The following is a 22,587-nucleotide window of genomic DNA, read 5'->3' on the forward strand; positions in this document are numbered from 1 at the left end:
TTCGGGGATCCCCTATCTGAGATGGAAGAGATTGAGCAGGTTTACGGTGCCACTGGACCTCTAGCCCAGGGACGTGCTCTGCTGGGGTGGTGCTACACCAGTAATGCCCAGCGGGGCCCCCACAGAGCACGCTTCGCTTGCGCTGTCTGCTGCCGTTACCCTTAACGACGCTCTCAGCGACTTCTTATACTGTCAGCAGTAGGGCTGCACGATGTATCATTTTAACATCGATATCGCGATGTGCGCATCCACGATAGTCACATCGCAGATATGTACGATGTCAAGTATGGATCGTAGTTGATGGTGATTCATGATCAGTAGGCAACGTGCCAGGAGCTCTCCGGCCCGTAACGCTTGTGATTCGTGGATTAATTGCAAAGTTCAACCATCATAGTGTGAGAGTTTATCAATTTGCAAGTCCTGTCAGTTTAAACATAAAGCGCAAGAAGACTGGAACTTGCGCGCTGTTTTCTGTCAGCCTCTAAAGCGTATTTTTGTCCCGCCAAAGTTTGACCGGTGACTGATGTAAAGACTGACTGCTGCGCTTGTTTAACTGAGAGAGCGAGCAGAGAGAGTGAAAGCCCCGGTCGCGCGCGCGCACTCTCACCGTCTTCAAACTGTCTTTCTCGCTCTCCCTCCCTCGCGCATATTAATGAATTGAGTTGAGTTGACTCAGTGATGGATTTCATCCAGTGATGAAATGTTTTCTGTGTTGACAAATCTTGTGCGATGTGGTCCGTTAATGAAACGTCCGATTCGCGAACTAATGACTCATTTGAACCGATTCACTTTAATGAATGGTTAAAACAACTGATCTGTCCAACACTGAACTCAAGAGACATAAATCAGAAACACTTTACAATAAGGTTCCATTTATTAAAGTCTAGTTAACTACATTAGTTAACATACTATTAATATTAGTTTCTATGCAGATTTACTCCATGACAAAACCACCCAAGTCATTCTAGAATTATTCATTCTTTCCAAATAGAGCTATTTAAGTAATCTGGTGAAATTGTTTTTATATCGCAATATATATCGCAGAAAAATAAAATATCGCAATGTGATTTTTTACCAATATCGTGCAGCCCTAGTCAGCAGTATAATTAACTTACTCCTTCACTCGCCTCATCGGAGTGAAGCTTCACTCGCCTCATCGGAGTGAAGCTCTCCCGCTCTCCTTCAAAATCTCTTCCAGTCAGACAGCCCTAACAATTAACAAAAGCTTACTACCTTGTTTGTTGATTTGCCAGGGGTGTCACCGAGAATAATTGCCCGCATCCTCCACCATAACTGTAAGGGGTATACAGTTAAAGACCCAGAACCAGATATGAAGAATGAAGACCCGGAGTCAGAATTATAAAAAATTAAAGAAAAGTTTTACTGAAGATAGTTTGCATTTTCATCAGCAGAAGTCAGCTTCAAGACTCACACAGGAGTTCGTAGGCCGCCCCGCTTACAGTTACAAAGATCACAGCAGTTATACCATTTCCAAGGTCTAAGCTACGTCATTGCTTACAGGTTGAATGATTCTCATTGGCTAAGAAACATGAAAGCCTAAACAATTTAACACATGTGAGGAGATAGGGGTGCCTATCGCCATTAGTAAAGATAGTTGTCGTCCACTCATTGGATTTAGGTCTGTGGTGGCCTCGCAGGTTAGAGAAGGGCGCCGGGGTGTCTGGTCCGACCGTCCAGAACCTACATAGAATGTCATACGCACACACACACAAATAACAGACACTAGCAAATAACAGCTCCCATCAAGGCTGAAGAGAGTCTGAGCTCCTTATTATCAGTTAAGTATACCAAAACATAATGCTAAAACATTCACTCGTTTGGGAGAAAAACAGATCACTGGCATTTACTCCCAAGGAAGGAAATATACTGGAAAGAATACATTTTAATACAACAATTAAAGTTTGATAGTAACGCTCAATATAGCTTGACTATATGTCCAGCGAAGAATCATATGTGCCCACGCTGCCTTTAGGACCCTCTAACCTTTCTACTGATCCCAGAGAAAGAGACAAACGGCCTTGTGGGTTACGTGGCCTTCGTGTCCTGCGTGTACTACGTGCAATCTCAAAGTAAGATTGGAATGCACCTAAAAGAAACTGGTTACTTGCATCCATGCATTTAAGAAAATATAATTTCACAAGCACAAAGAATATAAAAATTATTATTTGATAATGAATAGATTTGATTATTGATATTTATAAAGGAAGTATATAACCATTCAAAATGATATATGATTATATATGTATTTGAAGAGGCAAGGGATTTTGACCAACCCTTCAGATGTTTTTATCACTCATTACAGTATATATTTTTTTTATTTTAATAATTTCTAAATAATTAATAACTTTGTTCATTGTAATGTCAGTCACCACCCACTACTAGAACATGGGAACAAGTAAAAGTGAAGTACTAGAATATTCTACATAATGGTAATTTGTACTATAGGCTACTATAGTCTCTTTTAAAAAGGCACTGTTAATAAATGTTTGCTTGTTTATAAAAGCAACCAAGAAAAAGGCTGAGAAAAAAAGAAAAGAAAAACAAACAGGTGGTGGTCCTGCACCCCCACATTATACCCCGGCAGAAGAGCTGGCCCTTGGGTTAAATGTGAACCGACCCGTCCTGGGTTCAGCTCTTCCTCAGACACACAGCAGGGACCAGTAGCAGCAACTCCTTCATTACTGGTAAATGAACTTTAAATGATCTTACACTGTAAAATATTTTTTTGCTGCACTATAGGCCTATAATCCCAATGGCTGGTCCAGTCATATCAACTGTTAAACCTTGAGTAGGCCTAGTGATGAATTGCTTACTTGTGAAAGTGTGCATGTGTGAAACTACATGTAGCCTAGTTAATAAAAATAAAAAAATGTTGCCATGAGTTATTGATCACATTTCCCCCAGTGTACTTCATTGTAATGAAATTGTGTTTTCCTCTTTTGTGCAGTTTTAAATACCAACACATTTATCTGTTCCAAGTGGCTGAAGCATGTGCAGTAAGTGGACTTTTCCAAACTTTACATCAAAAGGGAAGAAAGTACAACACTTTGTAATGCCCATTTCCCCACCAATGCACAGGACAGTGAAGAAACTCTCTCAGATGACTGTCTTTTGGAGAAAGTATCTTTAAATAACTTAACTTAATTTACACTTGAGTACCTATTATTTCTGAATGCAATATGTGTTGCAGGAGTCCACATCTACAGAAAGGCCTACAGAAGAGTCTGCACAAAGTAGTTATACAGAGGTGGGCAGTGTATACTTTTCCTTTTATTTTTTGTTGCATAAGGCTTGTGTTGACAGGTTTAACCCAAGCCCCCCTGCCCCTAGAAAATAGAGTATTTTGGGGGGGACAACTTAAAGAAAAAAAACTGGCACTATAGAGTTAGAGATAGAGTTACTTCAAAGAAACTTCAGAGTAAGTGCTAATATATTATTTCACACAGAGTACTATTCCTGACCTTGCATAGTATCTCTTATTGCAGGCAAAATATGACTTGATCACTGGCTTTTCTTTACAAAGAACAATTTAAATAAAAAATCAAAGAACTAAGCATATTTGTCTTGTCTTTTATTAAACATTTAATGAAATGTTTTATATTTTTGCTGATGGTGGAAATGTTGTGTAATATGGCACACATGTAATGTCACAGGCCCTGTCAAGTGCAACCCTCAGGCTTTTCAGACACTGAAATCTTCCCTTTAGTTGGCCAAAGTTCATTTCATTGTGTGACCATCTCTTGGTTAGAGCTGCATTGTAACTGTGTATGTAATACAGTGAGCTTGATATTTATACTTTTCCTTACCATGTTCAAGTAATGTGGATAAATGTGAATCTCTGTGCTTCCACATTTGTGATATGGAACAGTCACACACCATCTAGAGATTTTAGTCTGTCAACTGCCTTTTTTTAAATTTGATATAATATTACTAATCTGGAATATTAAGAATTGTAATAGTAACTTGGCTGCACATTTACATTGTGATCCCCCTTTCTGTTCACAAAATCCCCTTCATAGAGGCCTTGATAGGAACATGTGTGCAGTCTATTGACCAATCACATTAGTGAAGCCTGAGGGACATATATGTGTCATATTAATCGGCATGTTCATGATTGCATGATCTTCATTAAATTATAATACCTGCGTTGGCTAAAAAAAAAAAAAAAAAAAAAAAAAAATAGCCTACAACCTTGGGTCTAAACTGGCTTGGAAATGCCACAAAAAAACACCCTAAAAACTGCTTGAGCGCCAGGGTAAACTTTGTGAATGACACGACAGACAGCACTTATCAAGTTCTCCGCATCTCCAATAGTTTAAAGGAAAAGAGCCACTCGCAAATAACATCAGGACAATGCACACAGTTTGTGCTGTTATTAAAGGCCGACTCCGACGAGTCGAACATTTAATGTGCGTTTCCAAAAAATACTTGATGTAAATGACATCCTCACGAGTCATGAGAAAAATTATATCTCTCAAAAAGTACACTATCGCGCTGCGTTAAACACTTCTCGTTTCACCTCCGCTTATAAAGGCGCGATCTAATCCTGTTTACATGAAATAAGCCTGCTCACGAGCAGGTTCAAGCTAGCGCACCTGTTGCTATGACAGCAAGTCTAGGATGAGCTTCGAAGAACCAAACGATCCAAGATCATGCCAAATCGCCAACAATCAAATCCAGCTAACTGAGTTAGCGACGTACGAAGAACGAGCCCCAGCTCATCATTGAGCCACACTGGGGTCAGACAGATCAGACCACAACCTGAGAAAGTTATTATGATTTCAAATAAATTAATGCTAAAATTTTGGAAGAAACAGTACAGCACATTAAAACATCAACCTGAGCCCTTGACACAATCCCCACTTCCTTTTTCAAAAGTGTGTTTATCTGTTTAGAAGCAGATCACCTAGAAGAGGTAAACTCCTAATTTCTCTCTGGGAGTTTTACAAAGTCCCTTAAAACTGCAGTTGTCAAGGCCCTCTTGAAAAAGAGCAATCTGGATAGCAACATATTGAGCGATTACAGACCAATCTCAAATCTTCCTTTCATAGGCAAGATCATTAAAAAAGTTGTCTTCAATCAGCTGAACAAATTCTTAATCTCAAATGGATACTTTGACAATTTTCAATCTGGTTTCCGATCGCATCACAGCACAGAGACAGCGCTCATAAAGATAATAAACGATATTCGCTTAAATACTGATACAGGCAAAACATCAATTCTGGTACTACTCGACCTACTCAAGAAATGTGCCAAAGTGAATGAGAAAAACTGTAATTGAAAGTGAAGCTCAACATGAGCAGATACACAGCATTTAAAGGAGGAGTCTTGTGTCACAGCTGAAATGTTGTCTGGTACAAATCTAGAAAAAAATGTCAATTTTACATGTTTTTTTATACAGTGTATTTAGACTTCTTAGCCTTCTTTTTCATATTTTTTTCTCCATCTTTCTCTTCCGTCTCCATCAATTTTTCCTTCATCTTTTTCTTCTTCTCCAACCTTTTCTTCTCCATCTCCATCTTTTTCTTCTCCAGATTTTCCTTCCTCCTTTTATTCACCACGTTCCTGTACGGGCATTCATCCGTTTTAGTTTCAGGTATTCTCTTTAAGTGTGCATTGTATCTTCTGTATTCCAAAACTGTGAGAAGAAAAGAAAATGTTCAGGAACTTATGAAATATGTCAGTCTTATTAAATATGTAAGGAATGGCGCGCACACACACACACAAGTTTCTGTTCTGGTTCTACTGAGGAAACTTGATCATTTCATCTGGAAAAAGATAATCATGTACTTACAGCGTTCACCTAGACCCGATAAAACTTCACTCTTGATCTGCAGAAGACTGGCGTTCTCCACCAGGTCTACCCTGGCGAAATGCATTCTGAAGTGAAAGGAGAACCACAGTGGTCGCCTGGCGTCCCATTCCTTCAATAAAAACTCCTTGCACTTTCTAAATGAATCAACATCAGAAGAAACATTAGAATATTAGAATACAGTTAGAATGATCCTAAAATTTAAGATATAAGGACAAAAATACCCCTGTATGAGTTTTCTGGTCTCATATTTATTTCATATGATATAGTTAAACAATATCACACGAGTAATGAATGCAATATCTCACGAGTGCTGTTTTTGTCCCGAATAGCACGTGCCAATGTTATCTAGATTTTATACAACAGTTCAATAAATTAATAAATAAAATTTTGTGTTATATTTTGGACACAATATTGTCTGTTTTTGCTCAATTTTGACAACAAATTATTACCTAAAGCCAGAGCAAAACTGTTGTGTGTCTCCAAGGCAAGCAACATACAGCGGTGTTTAATTTCTGAATAAATCCAAGTTGAGCGAATCAATCGGGTGAACCAATGATTCAATGACTCATTCATAAAGAGAACCATTTACTGAATCAGCCGTTTGAACGAATCGAATGAATGACTGATTAATGCTGCCTTCGGAGGCTTCACCTCCTGTCTCTTCATCTGATCAATTTCTGAAGGCAGCACAGATGAATCCTTCACGGCCTTTGATATCCCACAAATCTGTGCTTTCCATTCAGTGACAGTTGAGCTAAAAAAATTAAGATGGCGTCTGATAGTGGCGGTTGGTGGTCAGTTTGTGTGTAAATGTACGTTTTGACCAACATTTTCCACTTTTGATGTCATTTCCAGTGAGAAATTACTATTGTAGTAATTAAATATTCGCTTAGTTCCAGAGAGTGTTGGGTGAACTCATTACAAGTAACTTGAGCTACGTAATCAGATTAAGTTTTTCAAATAACTAGTAAAGTAACGCATTACTTTTTCAATTTACAGCAAAATATCAGAGTTACTTTTTCAAATAAGTAACGCAAGTTACTTTTCACATTTATAGACTGACAGCTTTCCTGTCCTCATGTTGAGAAATTGATTAAGTCCAGAGACGTTGTGCGTAAACATGATGGTTGTTGTCGTTCTAGACTAAATGTGACCATGCATTTACTCATCTCACTTGCACAAAATAATAATAAAATAGAATGATACGCAAACCTCCAATAATTAAATGGATTAAATGCATAAATATTTGTTTTATTTAACATCACTTTATTGACCAATGTACTTGCTGCTGATCTTTGATGATTCAGTTAAACCATAAGCAAAAGTGACTTTAATTTTTTATTTTTTATTGGTGAAGTGTTAAACTTTTTTTCTACTATGATCCAGAATATCATCACAGCTGAAAGGTTTGTTTGAGCTGCGCCCTCTACTGTACTTATTATTTGAAAAAAACAAGCCCATCCCAGGTGAGAAAAAGTAACGCAAAAGTGACATAACGCATTACATTACTTTTCTTTAAAAGTAACTAATGCAATTAGTTACTTTGAAAAGTAATGCATTACAATATTGCGTTACTCTTTAAAAAGTAACGTTCCCCAACGCTGCTTAGTTATCACCAAAGCTCTCTCTATTTTGCTGTAGATCATTAAACCGTTAAGCTGCCTCAGAAGTCAAACGTGTGCAAACGCTCTAAAATATAATATATATATATATATATATATATATACACACACACATATACACTCACCTAAAGGATTATTAGGAACACCATGCTAATACTGTGTTTGACCCCCTTTCGCCTTCAGAACTGCCTTAATTCTACGTGGCATTGATTCAACAAGGTGCTGAAAGCATTCTTTAGAAATGTTGGCCCATATTGATAGGATAGCATCTTGCAGTTGATGGAGATTTGTGGGATGCACATCCAGGGCACGAAGCTCCCGTTCCACCACATCCCAAAGATGCTCTATTGGGTTGAGATCTGGTGACTGTGGGGGCCATTTTAGTACAGTGAACTCATTGTCATGTTCAAGAAACCAATTTGAAATGATTCGAGCTTTGTGACATGGTGCATTATCTTGCTGGAAGTAGCCATCAGAGGATGGGTACATGGTGGCCATAAAGGGATGGACATGGTCAGAAACAATGCTCAGGTAGGCCGTGGCATTTAAACGATGCCCAATTGGCACTAAGGGGCCTAAAGTGTGCCAAGAAAACATCCCCCACACCATTACACCACCACCACCAGCCTGCACAGTGGTAACAAGGCATGATGGATCCATGTTCTCATTCTGTTTACGCCAAATTCTGACTCTACCATCTGAATGTCTCAACAGAAATCGAGACTCATCAGACCAGGCAACATTTTTCCAGTCTTCAACTGTCCAATTTTGGTGAGCTCTTGCAAATTGTAGCCTCTTTTGCCTATTTGTAGTGGAGATGAGTGGTACCCGGTGGGGTCTTCTGCTGTTGTAGCCCATCCGCCTCAAAGTTGTGCGTGTTATGGCTTCACAAATGCTTTGCTGCATACCTCGGTTGTAACGAGTGGTTATTTCAGTCAAAGTTGCTCTTCTATCAGCTTAAATCAGTCGGCCCATTCTCCTCTGACCTCTAGCATCAACAAGGCATTTTCGCCCACAGGACTGCCACATACTGGATGTTTTCCCTTTTCACACCATTCTTTGTAAACCCTAGAAATGGTTGTGCATGAAAATCCCAGTAACTGAGCAGATTGTGAAATACTCAGACCGGCCCGTCTGGCACCAACAACCATGCCACGCTCAAAATTGCTTAAAATCACCTTTCTTTCCCATTCTGACATTCAGTTTGGAGTTCAGGAGATTGTCTTGACCAGGAACACACCCCTAAATGCATTGAAGAAACTGCCATGTGATTGGTTGATTAGATAATTGCATTAATGAGAAATTGAATAGGTGTTCCTAATAATCCTTTAGGGTGAGTGTATACACATGTATGTTAGGCTTGTTTATAATGAATGCCACTATGATTTAGGTTTGTTTTATACTTATATTTGTCATTCCTGTTTTGTTCTGAATACCATTGAATGTAAAGGAACACAAATACATGTTTAAAATGTTTGTAAGAGTTTCAGTATTACACATTTCTGAATGTGTAAATACGTTAAATCGAGGTCTTGACTCTCTGTGGTCACACAACTCTTTTCACAGTTGGTATCACATGATGGCGCCGGTGTGTATGGCCTGCCGTCTGTTGTCTTTTATACCTGCCCGTTTTGTTGTTTGAACGCGTTTTATGTTAGCTATTTTACAAAATGTTTCATCACTTTTAACATATGATCGTCAAACGCTGCTTGAGATCAAAGACATCACTGAAGAGCTATTCCATTATGTCCAGCCTGGTTCTCAGTTTGCCTCCACCTTGGTGACTATACCTGATGATCTGCGCTGCCTGCCTTGTCCCTTGCCGCGAAGAAAGCGTCGCAAAAGACAGGGAAGACGCGGAGGTGTTGCAGTGAAGTTTAAAGGGGTCATATAATGGTACATGCACTTTTACAAGTTGATTGTACTGAAATGTGTGTTGGCAGTGTCTGTACACAGCCATCATATAATGATAAAAATCCATCCAGTGGTTTTGTTTTAATCTCCTTATATGTTTTCCCCTGCCTCAAATCGAGCCGTTCGAGCCTGTGACGTCACACGGTCGGACGCCCCTCCCGCGAATGTTGATTGACAGGAGCGTTTCAACACAGACCCACCCTCGCTCGTGAGCCAGCTGTCAATCATAGTCTGCGCGGACCGGCGCGGTCATTGTTGGTATGCTGGAGCACTGTCTATGAGCAGAATGGCGTCTAAGCGATTGTGGTGTTCTGTTCTTGGGTGTAATAACGAACACAGCAGTCATTTTAATGTTCCTAAATCCGAACCGCCGAAGACGCAGTGGCTGAGTTTGTTTTCGAAGGGAATATTCCCCACGAGCAACGTCAATGCTTTCATGTTTGCGCGAATCATTTCTCACCAGACTGCTTTATAAACGAGCAGGTATAAAGCTGGTTTTGCTAAGCTGCTCCTGAAAGGATGGTACCTATCGGTATCTATTGGTATCTATTTGTGTTCCTGCAGCTGCTCCATAAGAACTGAAGTGAGTGTAACGTTTTATTAAACTTTATATTAATATTTATATTAATCCTTGTAAATCGCTAGCTGCACGCTTCACAATGAATTCGTCTAAGGTTTACACTCAGGGTACATTACAGCATGTTTTCTATGTATGACGTTCTCAATATAATGCATAATCCCACGTTTATACTGAACAACGTGTTATTGTGTTACAAACGGTGTACGCAGAGCCAGCTCTGGTGTACGCACAGAACAGAGAGGCGGAGTCAGCAAAGCTCATGATCATTTAAAGTCATATACACTGAAACGGCGTACTAAAAGCAGAGATGTGTTTTACCAGGTAAAATAAGTGTTTTCTTACAATACTAATGAGAATTTTTAATTAAAGTATATTACAAACTTTTAATTTAGACCCTGAAGAATCATATTAGCTTGTACAAAAAATGCATTATATGACCCCTTTAAGCTTATCCTGATGGCTGAATTGGATCTCCCGCTTCGCGCTGGCCTTCGTGCTTACGTGGCAGGGCGCGGCCACTTCATTGTGGGGCGCTCGCTGGAACGATTGCATGCATGGAATATACTGATCATATTCTTAAACACTGAATATACTGTTTAAACAAGACGGTTATTCTTAATGACTTTTTTTACTTCACGCAGCCTAGACTTTCTGTTCATCACAGAAATGTGGCTTTCTCCAGGGAATATGAGCCCTTTTACTGAACTGGTACCAACTGACTGTAAATGGTTAAACTCTCCTCGCTCTGTGGGCCGAGGGGGAGGATTGGCTTCAATTTTTAAACAGAACTTTTGCTCTCGGATGTTAGTGACTGATGCCTATTCGAGTTTTGAACTTCAATCATTTGTCTTGGAATTGGATAATCCTGTGGCGATTTCAGTCATTTATCATCCACCTAAACCTCATAAAGACCTTATAAATGAGTTTACAGACTTTTTAGGGGGAATTATCCCCAAATTTGATAGAATGTTAATTCTTGGGGATTTTAACATACATGTGGGTTGTCCAGCTCATTTATTAGCCAAATAATTTTTGATCTCTCTTTTGATCAACTCTTTTGATCTGGTTCAGTTTGTAAATGCTCCCACCCATATTCACGGTCACACTCTTGATCTGGTGCTTTCACATGGCCTGACAGTCAGTGACCTTGCAATAGATGACCATGTTATTTCCGATCACAAGCCTATTACTTTTAGAGTCCCCACTTGTTTTAATATTACAAGACCCACTAAGGCTGTTCGATAGTCTCGTAAAATCTCACCGACTACTTGTACTGAATTATCAGCTGTTTTTAATGAGGTGTCTCAATCCGATTTATTTTGTGATAATTGGAGTGGTGTGGACTCTCTTAATCACTTCAATACTATCCCGGTTAATATTTTTAACTCTTTGGCTCCTATAAAAGCCAAACAACACAAATTAAAGTCTGAGCCCTGGCTCAATGACGATACTCGTGGTCTTCGTCAGGCATGCAGAAGGGCTGAAAGAAGGTGGAAAAAAGACAAGCTCCAAATCTCATATGAAATACTAAGGGACAATCTGATACAATATCAGAAGGTGATGAAAATAGCAAAGTTTAAGTATTTCTCAGATCTGATTGAAAAACATCATCATAACCCAAGAGTACTTTTTTCCACCATAAATGCTGCTGTTAACCCCTCCGTTGGTCGTTACCCCACAGAATCTATGGCTATAAGTGACATTTCTAAAAAATGTTGTGGACAAGATAAGTGATATTAGGCTAAATATCTCCACTGCATTTGATGACTCTTCACTCCCGCCACTATGCACTAGTATCCTGAGTCACTTTGAGCCTGTAACTCTGCCCGAGTTACAAGATATTGTAGGCAAGCTCAAATCTTCAGGCTCCCCCCATGACGCTCTTCCCCCACGGTTCTTTAAACAAGTTTTTGAGGTGATTGGGCCTATTGTTCAAAAGATCATGAACAACTGCCTTGAAGAGGCTACGGTGCCAGATGAAATGAAGCATGCAATTGTCCATCCTCTTCTCAAAAAGCCAAATTTAGATACGACAGTCTTGACAAATTTTAGGCCAGTCTCAAATCTCTCTTTTATGTCAACATTTTTAGAAGAAATTACAGAGCTTCTTAAATAAAAATACGATTTTTGAGGTATTCCAATCACGCTTTAAGAAAAACCACTCTACAGAAACAGCACTGGTCAAAGTTCTAAACGATATTTTATTAACTCTTGACTCTGGCAAGTCTGCTGTGTTAATGCTGTTGGATTTGAGTGTGGCGTTTGACACGATTGACCACTCTGTCCTTATCTCATGTTTGGAGCACTGGGTGGGCATCCGGGGAAATGCCCTTAAATGGTTTCAATCCTATTTGAGTAATAGAAGGTTCTCTGTTAGTATTGGTGTCTCTTACTTGTGGGGTCCCTCAAGGTTCTATTCTTGCCCCGATTTTATTCTCTCTGTACATGCTTCCCCTGGGGTCGATACTTAGGAGACATGGCATCTCCTTTCACGGTTATGCTGACGATACCCAAATCTATTTACCCCTGGGAGCAAATAACACTGGTTTGGATAATCTGTTGACGGAGGTAAAGGCTTGGATGTCCCTAAATTTTCTTCACCTTAATGAAGGCAAAACTGAGATTATAGTCTTTGAATCATCAGAAGCTGCTAGTTCCCGTTGCTTAAATTTTGGCCCTCTGTCTCCATGTGTGAAATCATTAGTGAAGAATTTGGGCGTGTCATTCGATAGTGGTCTTAAATTTGACAAACAGATTAGTATGGTAGTCAAGACCAGTTTTTTTCACCTCAGAGTCCTAGCTAAAGTGAAATCGTTTCTCTCTTTTAAAGACTTCGAAAGAGTGATACATGCCTTTATTTCAACAAGGCTCGACTACTGTAATTACCTGTATTTGGGCATTAACCAAGCATCACTCAACCGTTTGCAAATGGTACAGAATGCAGCTGCTAGGCTCCTTACTGGTGTACGCAAACGAAATCACATTACTCCAGTTCTGAAATCTCTGCACTGGCTCCCAATCCGTTACAGAATTGATTTTAAAGTATTGATGCTGGTTTTTAAATCCTTGATTGGATTGGCTCCTGTATATATGTCTGATCTATTATCCAGTCACAATTCTGGAAGGTCTCTTAGGTCATCCAACCAGAGACTGTTAAATGTACCTCGGGCTAGACTAAAAATGAGAGGAGATCGAGCTTTTGCCGTTGCTGCACCAAAACTTTGGAACAGCCTCCATGCTCTCATTAGAACTGCCTCTTCACTGCATGAGTTTAAAGTAAAACTCAAAACGTATTTTTTTTTTTCTTTGGCTTATAATTGTAGTTGATACGTGCTATGTCTGGTCTGTTCTGTGTTTTGTTTTGTAATCTGTTGTACTAGTTGTTAAATGCTAACGATGTCTGATATAGTGTACAGCACTTTGGTCAACTACTGTTGTTTTTAGTGGTGCTATATAAATAAAGTTGAGTTGAATGTAATTTTTATTTTTTACTTGTACACCAATGTGACATCTGTGTTTTTTTTCTTTCAACAATGCAATTTTGACCCGAAACGACTTATTTTTTAGAAGTACATTAACAGCAACTTACTTCCGTTTGAGTAACTTTATAATGTTCAGAAGACACGACCAAGCCTTCATGTCACTTTTCCAACTGGAAAACTCCAGAAGGTCCATTGAAACGCTGAGAGCTTCTTCTAGATCACTCATGAGGCCTGAAAAAAAAAACCAGAAACTGATTTAAATCAAAGCTGTTTACTTTATACATTTCAGTTACTGGTGGGTGATGAATATAACCAATAAACCCAACAGACTTAAAGGTGGGGTATGTGATTTTATTTTTTGACCATTTTTTCAAAATCACTTGAAATCCTATTCCTTACCCACTTAACCCCTATTCCCCCCGCGCGCGTGTCCCCTTCGTGAGCATACTCAAAGCTCGTGACCCAGTCACAGTAAGTGCAAGTCACCCCGGTACAGCGAGAGAGAGATCAAGTGCATGATTGCGCGTCCATGTTCTTCGAATGGGTGGAATCAGGGCCAGCGTTGGAGGAAAGAAGGACCTTTTTAAGTTGTGTATTTTCAAAATCTGCCGGCCGTTTCGCAAATCCCATACCCTACCTTTAAAGTGGAGGATGATCCTTCCAGAGCAACCCAGAACATCCTTATAACCACACAGCAACATGCTAAACACCAATCAGAAATGTCTAGTTTTCATACGTACGGGTGCTAAGCAGGAGAGAGCAGAGATCCAGCATCAGTTCATGACTCGGGACTAAAGAGTGCAGAATCTGAGGAACAGAAACCAGAAAAAAATTAATCATTTTAATCAGACACTTTATGTACATTCTGATTGGCTGATCCATTTCCTACCCTTAATGAACCGATGAGTTTGTCATCTGGGGCATTGTGTCTCTTGAGGAACTGGTACAGGTACACATGAGCATTGGGATTGATTGGGAAATCCTTGTTGTAAGCGTAATTCTCCAGAATCTGCAGAGCGCCGTCCTCATCGTTGTAAAACTCCAGCATCTGCAGCGGATGACACATATAGACAGCATTAGACTTGTGCATTATATTCTAAATCTTCTAAATAATATAATAGCTGTGTGTAACCAATAGACTGAAATGTAAGCCGTTAAGCACTCACAAAATATCATTTGTGCATGTAAATTAATTTAAAATATGACTTAATTTTGTTTTGCACAAAAATACATCATTTGACCTCAGAAGACTTGGTATATATTAATTATTTTTATGATGCATTTTGACCTTTTTTTAAGCTTGTTTGATTGTACAAAGCTGTGTTTCAGAGTTTTATGTTTGTGTAAATGACGACAGAATTGTCATTTTGGTCTAAACAAACCCTTTAAACAAAGATAATTGTCAAATTGCACAAGGTAAGAGTGTCTCACATTAATGTAACCCAACACAAAAGGGTCCCAGATTCCAGGCTGACTGATGATGTCCTTCAGGGTCACAGAAGCATATCTGAAGTAGCTGTGCATCTCATGGTTACGGCTCGCCTCATCTGATACCAGAAACATGGACAAGAATGCATTAAACTGGTTTACAGTGAAGACATTAGTTGTAATGCTCTTCTTTTGAACATCAAAAAAATCCTGAAAAATAAAAAGGTTTCCACAAAAAAATTAAGCAGCACAACCGTTTTAAACAATAATAATAATCAGAAATGTTTCTTGAGCAGCAAATCAGCATATTAAGATATGCATAATATATATAAAAAATAAATTACATCTCAGATACAATTTGTGATATACTAACAGCAAAGTTTTTTTGCGTTATTTGCTTTGGATAAAAGTTTAAATACCTTTACAGCGCCATACTGTTAAGTCCACACTGATAAAGCGCCGTTTAGACGAATTTGTAAATGTGTGCTGCGCACTTTCCTCTCAATAACAAAAATGACAGCGGTGAGAAAACAGCGGTTCAGAAAGCATCTGAATATAGTAAAGTGGATATGATGTGGATATGTTTGCACCAGCTCTTCACTTCGGCACTATTCAGTCAAGTCACGTTTATTTATAGTCTATAGTTTATAGTCTACTACTATATATTGCTTTAAAGCCACAAATATCATAACTGTTATCTATAGGCCAACTGTAATTGACAGATTTGACCAAAAGTCGTTTGACCAGTGAGTGAGCCGTACACGAGTGCAGCGTTCACCTCGGCTGTAAGCGATTGAGCCAGTGATGGAGTACTCGAGTGAGTCCTGGACTCGGACTCGAGTCCGACTCGAGTCCTTATTCTCTGGACTCGAGACTCCATTCCCTGGACTCGTGATTCGACTTGGACTCGCGGACTGATGACTAGTACTTGGACTCGGGAATATATAAAATCGGACTTGAGCATTCATCAAATGAATGACATTGTTTCTGACTAAATAGGTTATAAAAAATTTGATATAAGATGTTACACTTTTCCTGTTTCGGGGTCCAAGACCGGCCGTGATCTTTTTTTCCCTCACAGACACTGCTACCGCTCGCTCTCCTTGCTTGACAACACACTCACTGACGTCACTCACTTTACGCTGCATTCTCGTGAGAGAGATAACGTAACACTCAATTAACACTAGATAAGTTCCTCAACATCTAATCAGCAATTTCGATTTTGGCACGCTTTGCAGCAGCTGGGCTGACCACTAAGGAGCGAATGTACAGTGACGTGACATAACTGCCAGATTTAAACTGTGCTTTCGTGCTATGGCTGGCGCTGAGCCAAAGTCGGACGCGCTCAGCGCTTAATCCCGCTTATCATACAATAACACAATTATGTTTATTTTAGCTAACAAACTAGACGGCGACCTTGACTATGTCACACATCGCAACCACTCTTTTCCTGCGGAGTTACAACTGCTTATAGCACCGCATTTTCTGTTTTTGCCGCAGTTACAAATTTTACTTTTCAAAATTTCTAAATTGTTTTTCTTTTACCATATTCGTCAAGAAGAATGCATTTCTCCCCCTCTGTCCAATTAGGCTTTCTTTTTTGTTTTCTTTATCCATTCCAGTTGACTGATCATCCAAAAATGTATTTAAACAATTAAATAAATATAAGTGCCACAGCTAGTTGACAATGATTTGAACTAAGGTCAAAGGCAATTCTAGTGATATCATACACATTTCTAGCTGCAAGAAAGAGTGCCTGAAAAATGTTGCTTGATTTGGCTTAAGTGTATATAATTTCGACTCGGACTCGAACACGGGACTCGAGACTCGACTCGGACTTGAACTCAGGTAATGGTGACTCGACTTGGACTCGACTCGGACTCTTCTTTGGTGACTCGGACTTGGACTCGGACTCGAACACTGGGACTCGAGACTCGACTCTGACTCGACAGTTGGTGACTCGACTACAACACTGGATTGAGCCGAGCGCATTGGTATAGAGCGGAAAATTGAGTGCCTTAATTGTAGCCTTGAGTTTCTTCCGGGAACAAACACGTCACAATAATTCCTAATTTAAATAATTAATATCCAGAATAAAGGGGCGGGGCCTGGTTAAGTTAGTTAGTAGTGGCAGTTACGGTAAGGGGCGGGACATTTCCCAAATACGCTCGAAGTGCTCGACCAATCACAACACACCGATCCAGCCAACCAATCAGAGCACAGTGTACTTTTCAGAAGGAGGAGCTTCATAGAGACAGGAACTAAAAAGAGCGTTACTGACAGACTGGGAAGAGAGGAGCTGCAACAATGGAGAATAAAGTGTCTTTTGAACATTCAAGCATGCAAACTTGTTCTACTAGAGCCCAAAAACATATTCAAGACTTCGGAAAAAAAGCCCAGCATTTAAGGTTCCCTTTAAAAAAAATATTCAAATAAAAAAATAAAAAAAAGGTTATTTGTCAGAGAGAGAACACTGTGTTCCATCCTTTACTATAGATGTTAGGAAGACCCATTTTTTATTGTCAGTTAATTGTTCAACATAACTCAAATATCTTCCTACCGGTTCCAGCTGTAGAGGACTTCTTCTCACACCAGATCAAGTAATCTAGAAAACCGCTGTACGCACGAATGAGATTTTTTGTGTCAACCTGAGCAATCGAGAAGTTGCCATATCTCCAGCTCTCTCCGACGGACAGCTGCCGCTTGGCTTCTTCCATCTGCCCGTTTAGTAGGAGATGAAAGCAATGCTCCAAACAGATCTACAACATTCACATCACATACTGATTAAAATGCATGCCTTGAATGCAGTGTAAATGTCATAAAGGGGAGGTTTGGGCTTCTTAATAAAATACATACCTTCGAGAAGTTTTTGACTCCATTGTTTTTCAACTGTTCATTTACAGCGTTGAAATCTTCAGCGGTGGCGTTAGGGAGATGACGCAGAATTTCTGTGCCTATTCTCCATGTGATCTGATGGACAGAATTATGTATTCAGCAGAGAAACACATCATCCGTACAGTAGCAAACACACACACACACACACACACACGACCATAGTAAACACACACACACACGACAGTAGTAAACACACAATAGGAGGATCCAGCAGGAAAATACAAACAAATAATCAAGTGGTTTTATGATAAGAAAAATGCATGGCCTGAAAAAGCTTACTAATAATACTTACAAAACAATGTTAATCCTTATACAGCGCATTTAACTGGTATTGAACAAAACCAGGTAACAACCACTTGTCTTGGCTTTGCAAGCACATATACGGGGGGTCATTCCATGTCAAATCAACCTTCCTGGCTCAAATTTTCAAATATTTTTGTAAATATTTTTTCTGAAGAAAGACAAACATAAATAGTGAAAAAAATATATATATATAAAATTTCATGAATGTATATTTACTGAGTAATTCACTATTTTGTAGAGAGGGTCAAAATGACAAATTTCACATGAGATTTGGAGCCAAATTGCCTTTAGAAAGATGGCAGCATCATTTTACTTTATTTATACACAGAGATTGGTAGGTCTATTTAAATCTGTTTACTTTTACAATCTTTATTGCATTATAAGCCGACGGTGATTTAACCCTTAGTCACTGTTTGGGGTCAATATGACCCCACTGGACTTTTCCTTCATTTTTAAAAAAATGTTACCTTCATCTCAGGGGCATGACACTCTGTGACTTTTCCCACATAATCTATCAAAATATGCACAAAAAAAACTGGGCTTGATTTGGTTGTTCTAAAGGTGTGTAACATTTTTTTAACCATTTAAGCTCTTTGGGGTCAAAATGACCCCACATTGAAAATGAATGAAAAAAAAAAAAAAAAAAACTTTTTTTCCATTTTGTTTGTCAAAAAAATAAAAGTAAATCCATTATAAATCTGAAAATTTCTACATATAAACCAAGGTCTGGTCCTAGAGCATAAATACAAAGTGGAACGAACTTTCCATCTCATACACACACACACACACACACAAATGTATGTGACTGCAACAGAGAGCATTGTTACAGATATTGGCAAATAAAATAAACAAAACTGGCATAAATCAAAAAAAAAAAAAAAAAAACATAAATCAAGGTCTGGTCCTAGAGCATAAACACAAAGTGGAACGAACTTTCTATCTCATACACACACACAAACACACGCATGTATGTGACTGCAACAGATAGGATTTTTATAGAAATTGGCAAATAAATCAACTAAAACTGGCATAAATCATATTTTATGGCATAAAAGATTTCACAAATGCAACATGGAAGCAGCATGTTCCCTCACACACACGCACACGCACATATACACAGAGAGAGAGAAATATGGGGAAAAGCAGATAATTCAAATTATATCAGACAACAACAAATTCTAACTTTGACAAAAATACAGATTTTTATGTATTTTCAGAATGTTTAAATAGGCTATATTCACAAAATAAATATCAAAGTTGTGAGGGGAAGTTGAACAATCAAGAAAAATTAAGTGAAAATGAAACGAGTTCCTATATGGTCATATGGACCTCTACTGGAGACATGGGGTCATTGCATTTTATCTCTTTAATTATAATATCTAAAGTTTTTTCCACCACCAGCAGATGTCAGTATTCTATCCCTAACACATAGAGCAATGTCCAAAAACAATTTAGATTTAATTAAGATCATCATTTAATGAATTGATTAAATCTGTTTGTTGAGAAGCAACTTTAAGTGACAGGCTATGGATGCAATGAACAGTGTAACAATACAGATAACGTTAATGCATGTGTTATGTTTTTTCAATGCAAGAAAAGTGAATCAAACATTTTAATACTGAAAAAAAAAATCTCTTAGCACTCTAAGCAGCTTATAAGTCGACTTGGCAGAGTTTAAAGGGCTGTTGTACCTCAGAAGCCGTTGGATGCACTTTAATGCTATTCCTGGCCTCCAGTGCCTGAATGTAAGAGTTGTAATAAACCGCAGCCTCCTGCCAGTTATGAAGCAGCATCGCATCTCTGAGCCGCTTCAGACACTTTCTGTTCGACTTGGTGAAGAAGATCTCTGTGGGAACTCCTAAACATGAAAACAAATGTAGTATTGATATGACTTTATGTTACGAATACAATAAATATGTTTGCATCTCCTTTTCTGTCTATCAAATCATTTCTTGTACACCCTGTTTAGTCACACGCTCATAGGGCATGTTAGTTATTATAAGTTACACAAGGAGCGACAATGCATATGGTATAATTATGAATGGAGTTGTTTGTCTCTCTATGGACTCTTTCAGCGAAGCTCTCCTTTCTTTTCTATATTGACTTGCTGTTCTATTTGTTGGTATCAGCAAACACCCTGACTTGCTATATAAACTATGGTATGAGCTCAATAAAGCTGACTTAGAGTGAACTGCACTTCTGTGTTCGTGTCATTCTCGGTCCCCAGATCTGGTGTTGCACTCTGCTCTGCAGTGATCATGGACTTCGTTTTGATATCCAATTTTAACTAACACTTTACAACATAAACAACAAGTTAGCATATGATATAATCGTAAAATTACCTTTGTCATCTGTCCACAATTCGAGGTTAACGGGCGATTTAACCAGTTCCCGATTTGTCAATTCATCCTGTGGAAAACCATCAGCCTCTACATCATCCATGGCTCACTGCTTTACGGAGAATTGCTTTCCTCTTGAGACTGTTATGAAGTATGTGAATAAAATACACCTAACACGTGGGACGTGTGAACAAAACAATTCCTCATCAAAAACATCTGACAGCGCCACCTGCCGCACGGGCGGGCAATAACACAGAGAACGCGCAGGCTGGTTAATCGATTATTGGATAATTTGCGCTGTCACCTACTGGTATGGAGTGTGGTACTGAATGACTATTACTTATATTTAAAAAAATAATAATAATTTAAATCCTCTCAATCATATTAATTATTCTAAAATAATGAAAAACAATTCCATAACACTTTTCTTTAGAATTTTTCCAAAGAATTTCTACTAAATCATACCCAACTCTTTCCTTTTTCAAATTTTGGATCATTTCCCTCATATTTTTTACAGTGTATCATGACTTGTTCTATTGTCTCTTGTTGTTCACAGTATTCACATCTGCCGGTGTTATGTTTACCTATTTTAAATAAAGTGCTGTTTAATCCTGTATGTCCAAACCTAAGTCTAGATATAATTGTCTCATCTCTCCTTTTCCTTCCTGTACATCTCATTTCCCCCACTTTCCTCTGAATTTTGTAAAACCATCGTCCTTTTCTCTCTTCTTCCCATTGCTTTTGCCACCTTTTCTTCAAACTCTGTTTAATAATGCTCTTCATTTCCATCTTACTGATGTTAACTTCTACATCAATGTCTTCTCTTTTTGTGGCCTCCTTTGCAGCCTTATCTGCCTTTTCGTTTCCTTTAATTCCAATATGTGCTGGTACCCACACAAATATAACTGTAATACCCATCATTTGAATTCTATATAATGCTTGATGAATTTCTATCAATATATATCGGCTCTACTATCTGAATGACTGAATAAACTGACTAATGATGATGCAGAATCTGAACAAATAATAGTTCTCAATGGTCTTACTTCCTCTATCCACTGAACTGCTAACAGAATTGCTAACATTTCTCCTGTGTATACTGATACATTATCACTTATCCTCTTCGCTGTTGAAATATGAAACTCTGGAACAAAAAAAGCTACTCCTACCCTATTATCTAAACTCTTTGATGCATCTGTATAAATCTGAATATAACTATAATAATTATCAATATATTCCTGTACAGCATACGAGTCAAAAATTAACCCCATGTCTTTGTTCTTCTTTCCTAATAATACTAGATCTACTTTTACTTCTGGTAATATCTAAGGTGGTACTATTGGTAATGGTACTGTTGGACTGATTTTTAATTCCGTTAATTTCAACTCTGTTGCTTTTTGTATAACTGTCCACCCAAAGCTTTTTGTCTCCCTCTTCTCCTTTTCCTAACAAGATTTTAAAGTGATTTGTGCTGGGTGATCTTCATTATGGCCCTTTATATTAACCCAATAATTCAGAGATAGCTGTATTCATCTCAACTCGAGTGGCATTTCTCCCATTTCCACCTGCAGTGCTGCCGTTGGTGTTGTTTTAAAAGCCCCAAAGCCTGAAACTGAATGGTATCTAGTTTTTTAAGAGATGTGCTTGATGCCGATCCATACACCACACATCCATAATCTAATACTGATCTAATTAATCCACAATAAATTGCCTTCAGTGCTGTTCTGTCAGCTCCCCAATCACTTCCCACCAAACACCTCATAACATTTTACACCTTCCTACATTTTTCAATTACTTTCTGGATATGTACATCCCATGTTATTCCCTCATCAAACCATATCCCCAAAAACTTAAAACACTTCACTCTTTCCAATTCTTGATTATATAACTTTAGTTTTGCCTCAGTACATTTTCTTTTCTTTGTAAATAACATTCTCTTTGTCTTATCTACTGAAAACTTAAACCCCCATTTATATGACCACTCTTCTATTTTCGTAATAGCTTCCTGTAGCTTTTTAATATTAAATTTCAGATTTCTTCCCCTCTTCCAAATCGCCCCATCATCCGCAAAAAGTGAAAATCCCATCCCATTCTCTACTATATAGTTATAATATTAATCCTATGGCAGTAACAGCCATATGTTTTAAAACAAATGCACTGAAAAATAAAAGCAACTTTCATAATTAGT

The 22,587-nt window shown here is 38.5% G+C and overlaps 1 protein-coding gene across 1 annotated transcript; it reads right to left on the minus strand.

Moving 5' to 3' along the window:
• Positions 1–5,399: 5,399 nt before the first annotated feature.
• Positions 5,400–20,574, minus strand: LOC130096150 (TATA box-binding protein-associated factor RNA polymerase I subunit A-like). The gene is made up of 10 exons (XM_056262819.1): positions 20,403–20,574; positions 19,752–19,918; positions 17,719–17,832; positions 17,423–17,621; positions 14,866–14,981; positions 14,324–14,482; positions 14,175–14,241; positions 13,542–13,665; positions 5,816–5,970; positions 5,400–5,659 (listed from the first exon to the last, which is right to left on the minus strand). Exons 1-10 carry the CDS (start codon positions 20,500–20,502, stop codon positions 5,415–5,417), a joined length of 1,446 nt encoding a protein of 481 aa, XP_056118794.1. The 5' UTR covers positions 20,503–20,574; the 3' UTR covers positions 5,400–5,414.
• Between the last annotated feature and the right edge of the window lie 2,013 nt (positions 20,575–22,587).

Source organism: Rhinichthys klamathensis, unplaced genomic scaffold, assembly GCF_029890125.1.
Source record: "Rhinichthys klamathensis goyatoka isolate OS25496 unplaced genomic scaffold, OSU_Roscu_1.1 h1tg000196l_1, whole genome shotgun sequence".
NCBI lineage: Eukaryota > Metazoa > Chordata > Actinopteri > Cypriniformes > Leuciscidae > Rhinichthys > Rhinichthys klamathensis.

Coding starts and splice junctions, on each gene's coding strand:
- LOC130096150 (XM_056262819.1), bottom strand. CDS start 20,502: ATGGATGATGTAGAGGCTGATGGTTTTCCACAGGATGAATTGACAAAT. Junction 17,622..17,718: donor GAGTCAAAAACTTCTCGAAG/GTATGTATTTTA, acceptor TGAATGTTGTAG/ATCTGTTTGGAGCATTGCTT. Junction 14,982..17,422: donor GTCCTCTACAGCTGGAACCG/GTAGGAAGATAT, acceptor TTCTGGTATCAG/ATGAGGCGAGCCGTAACCAT.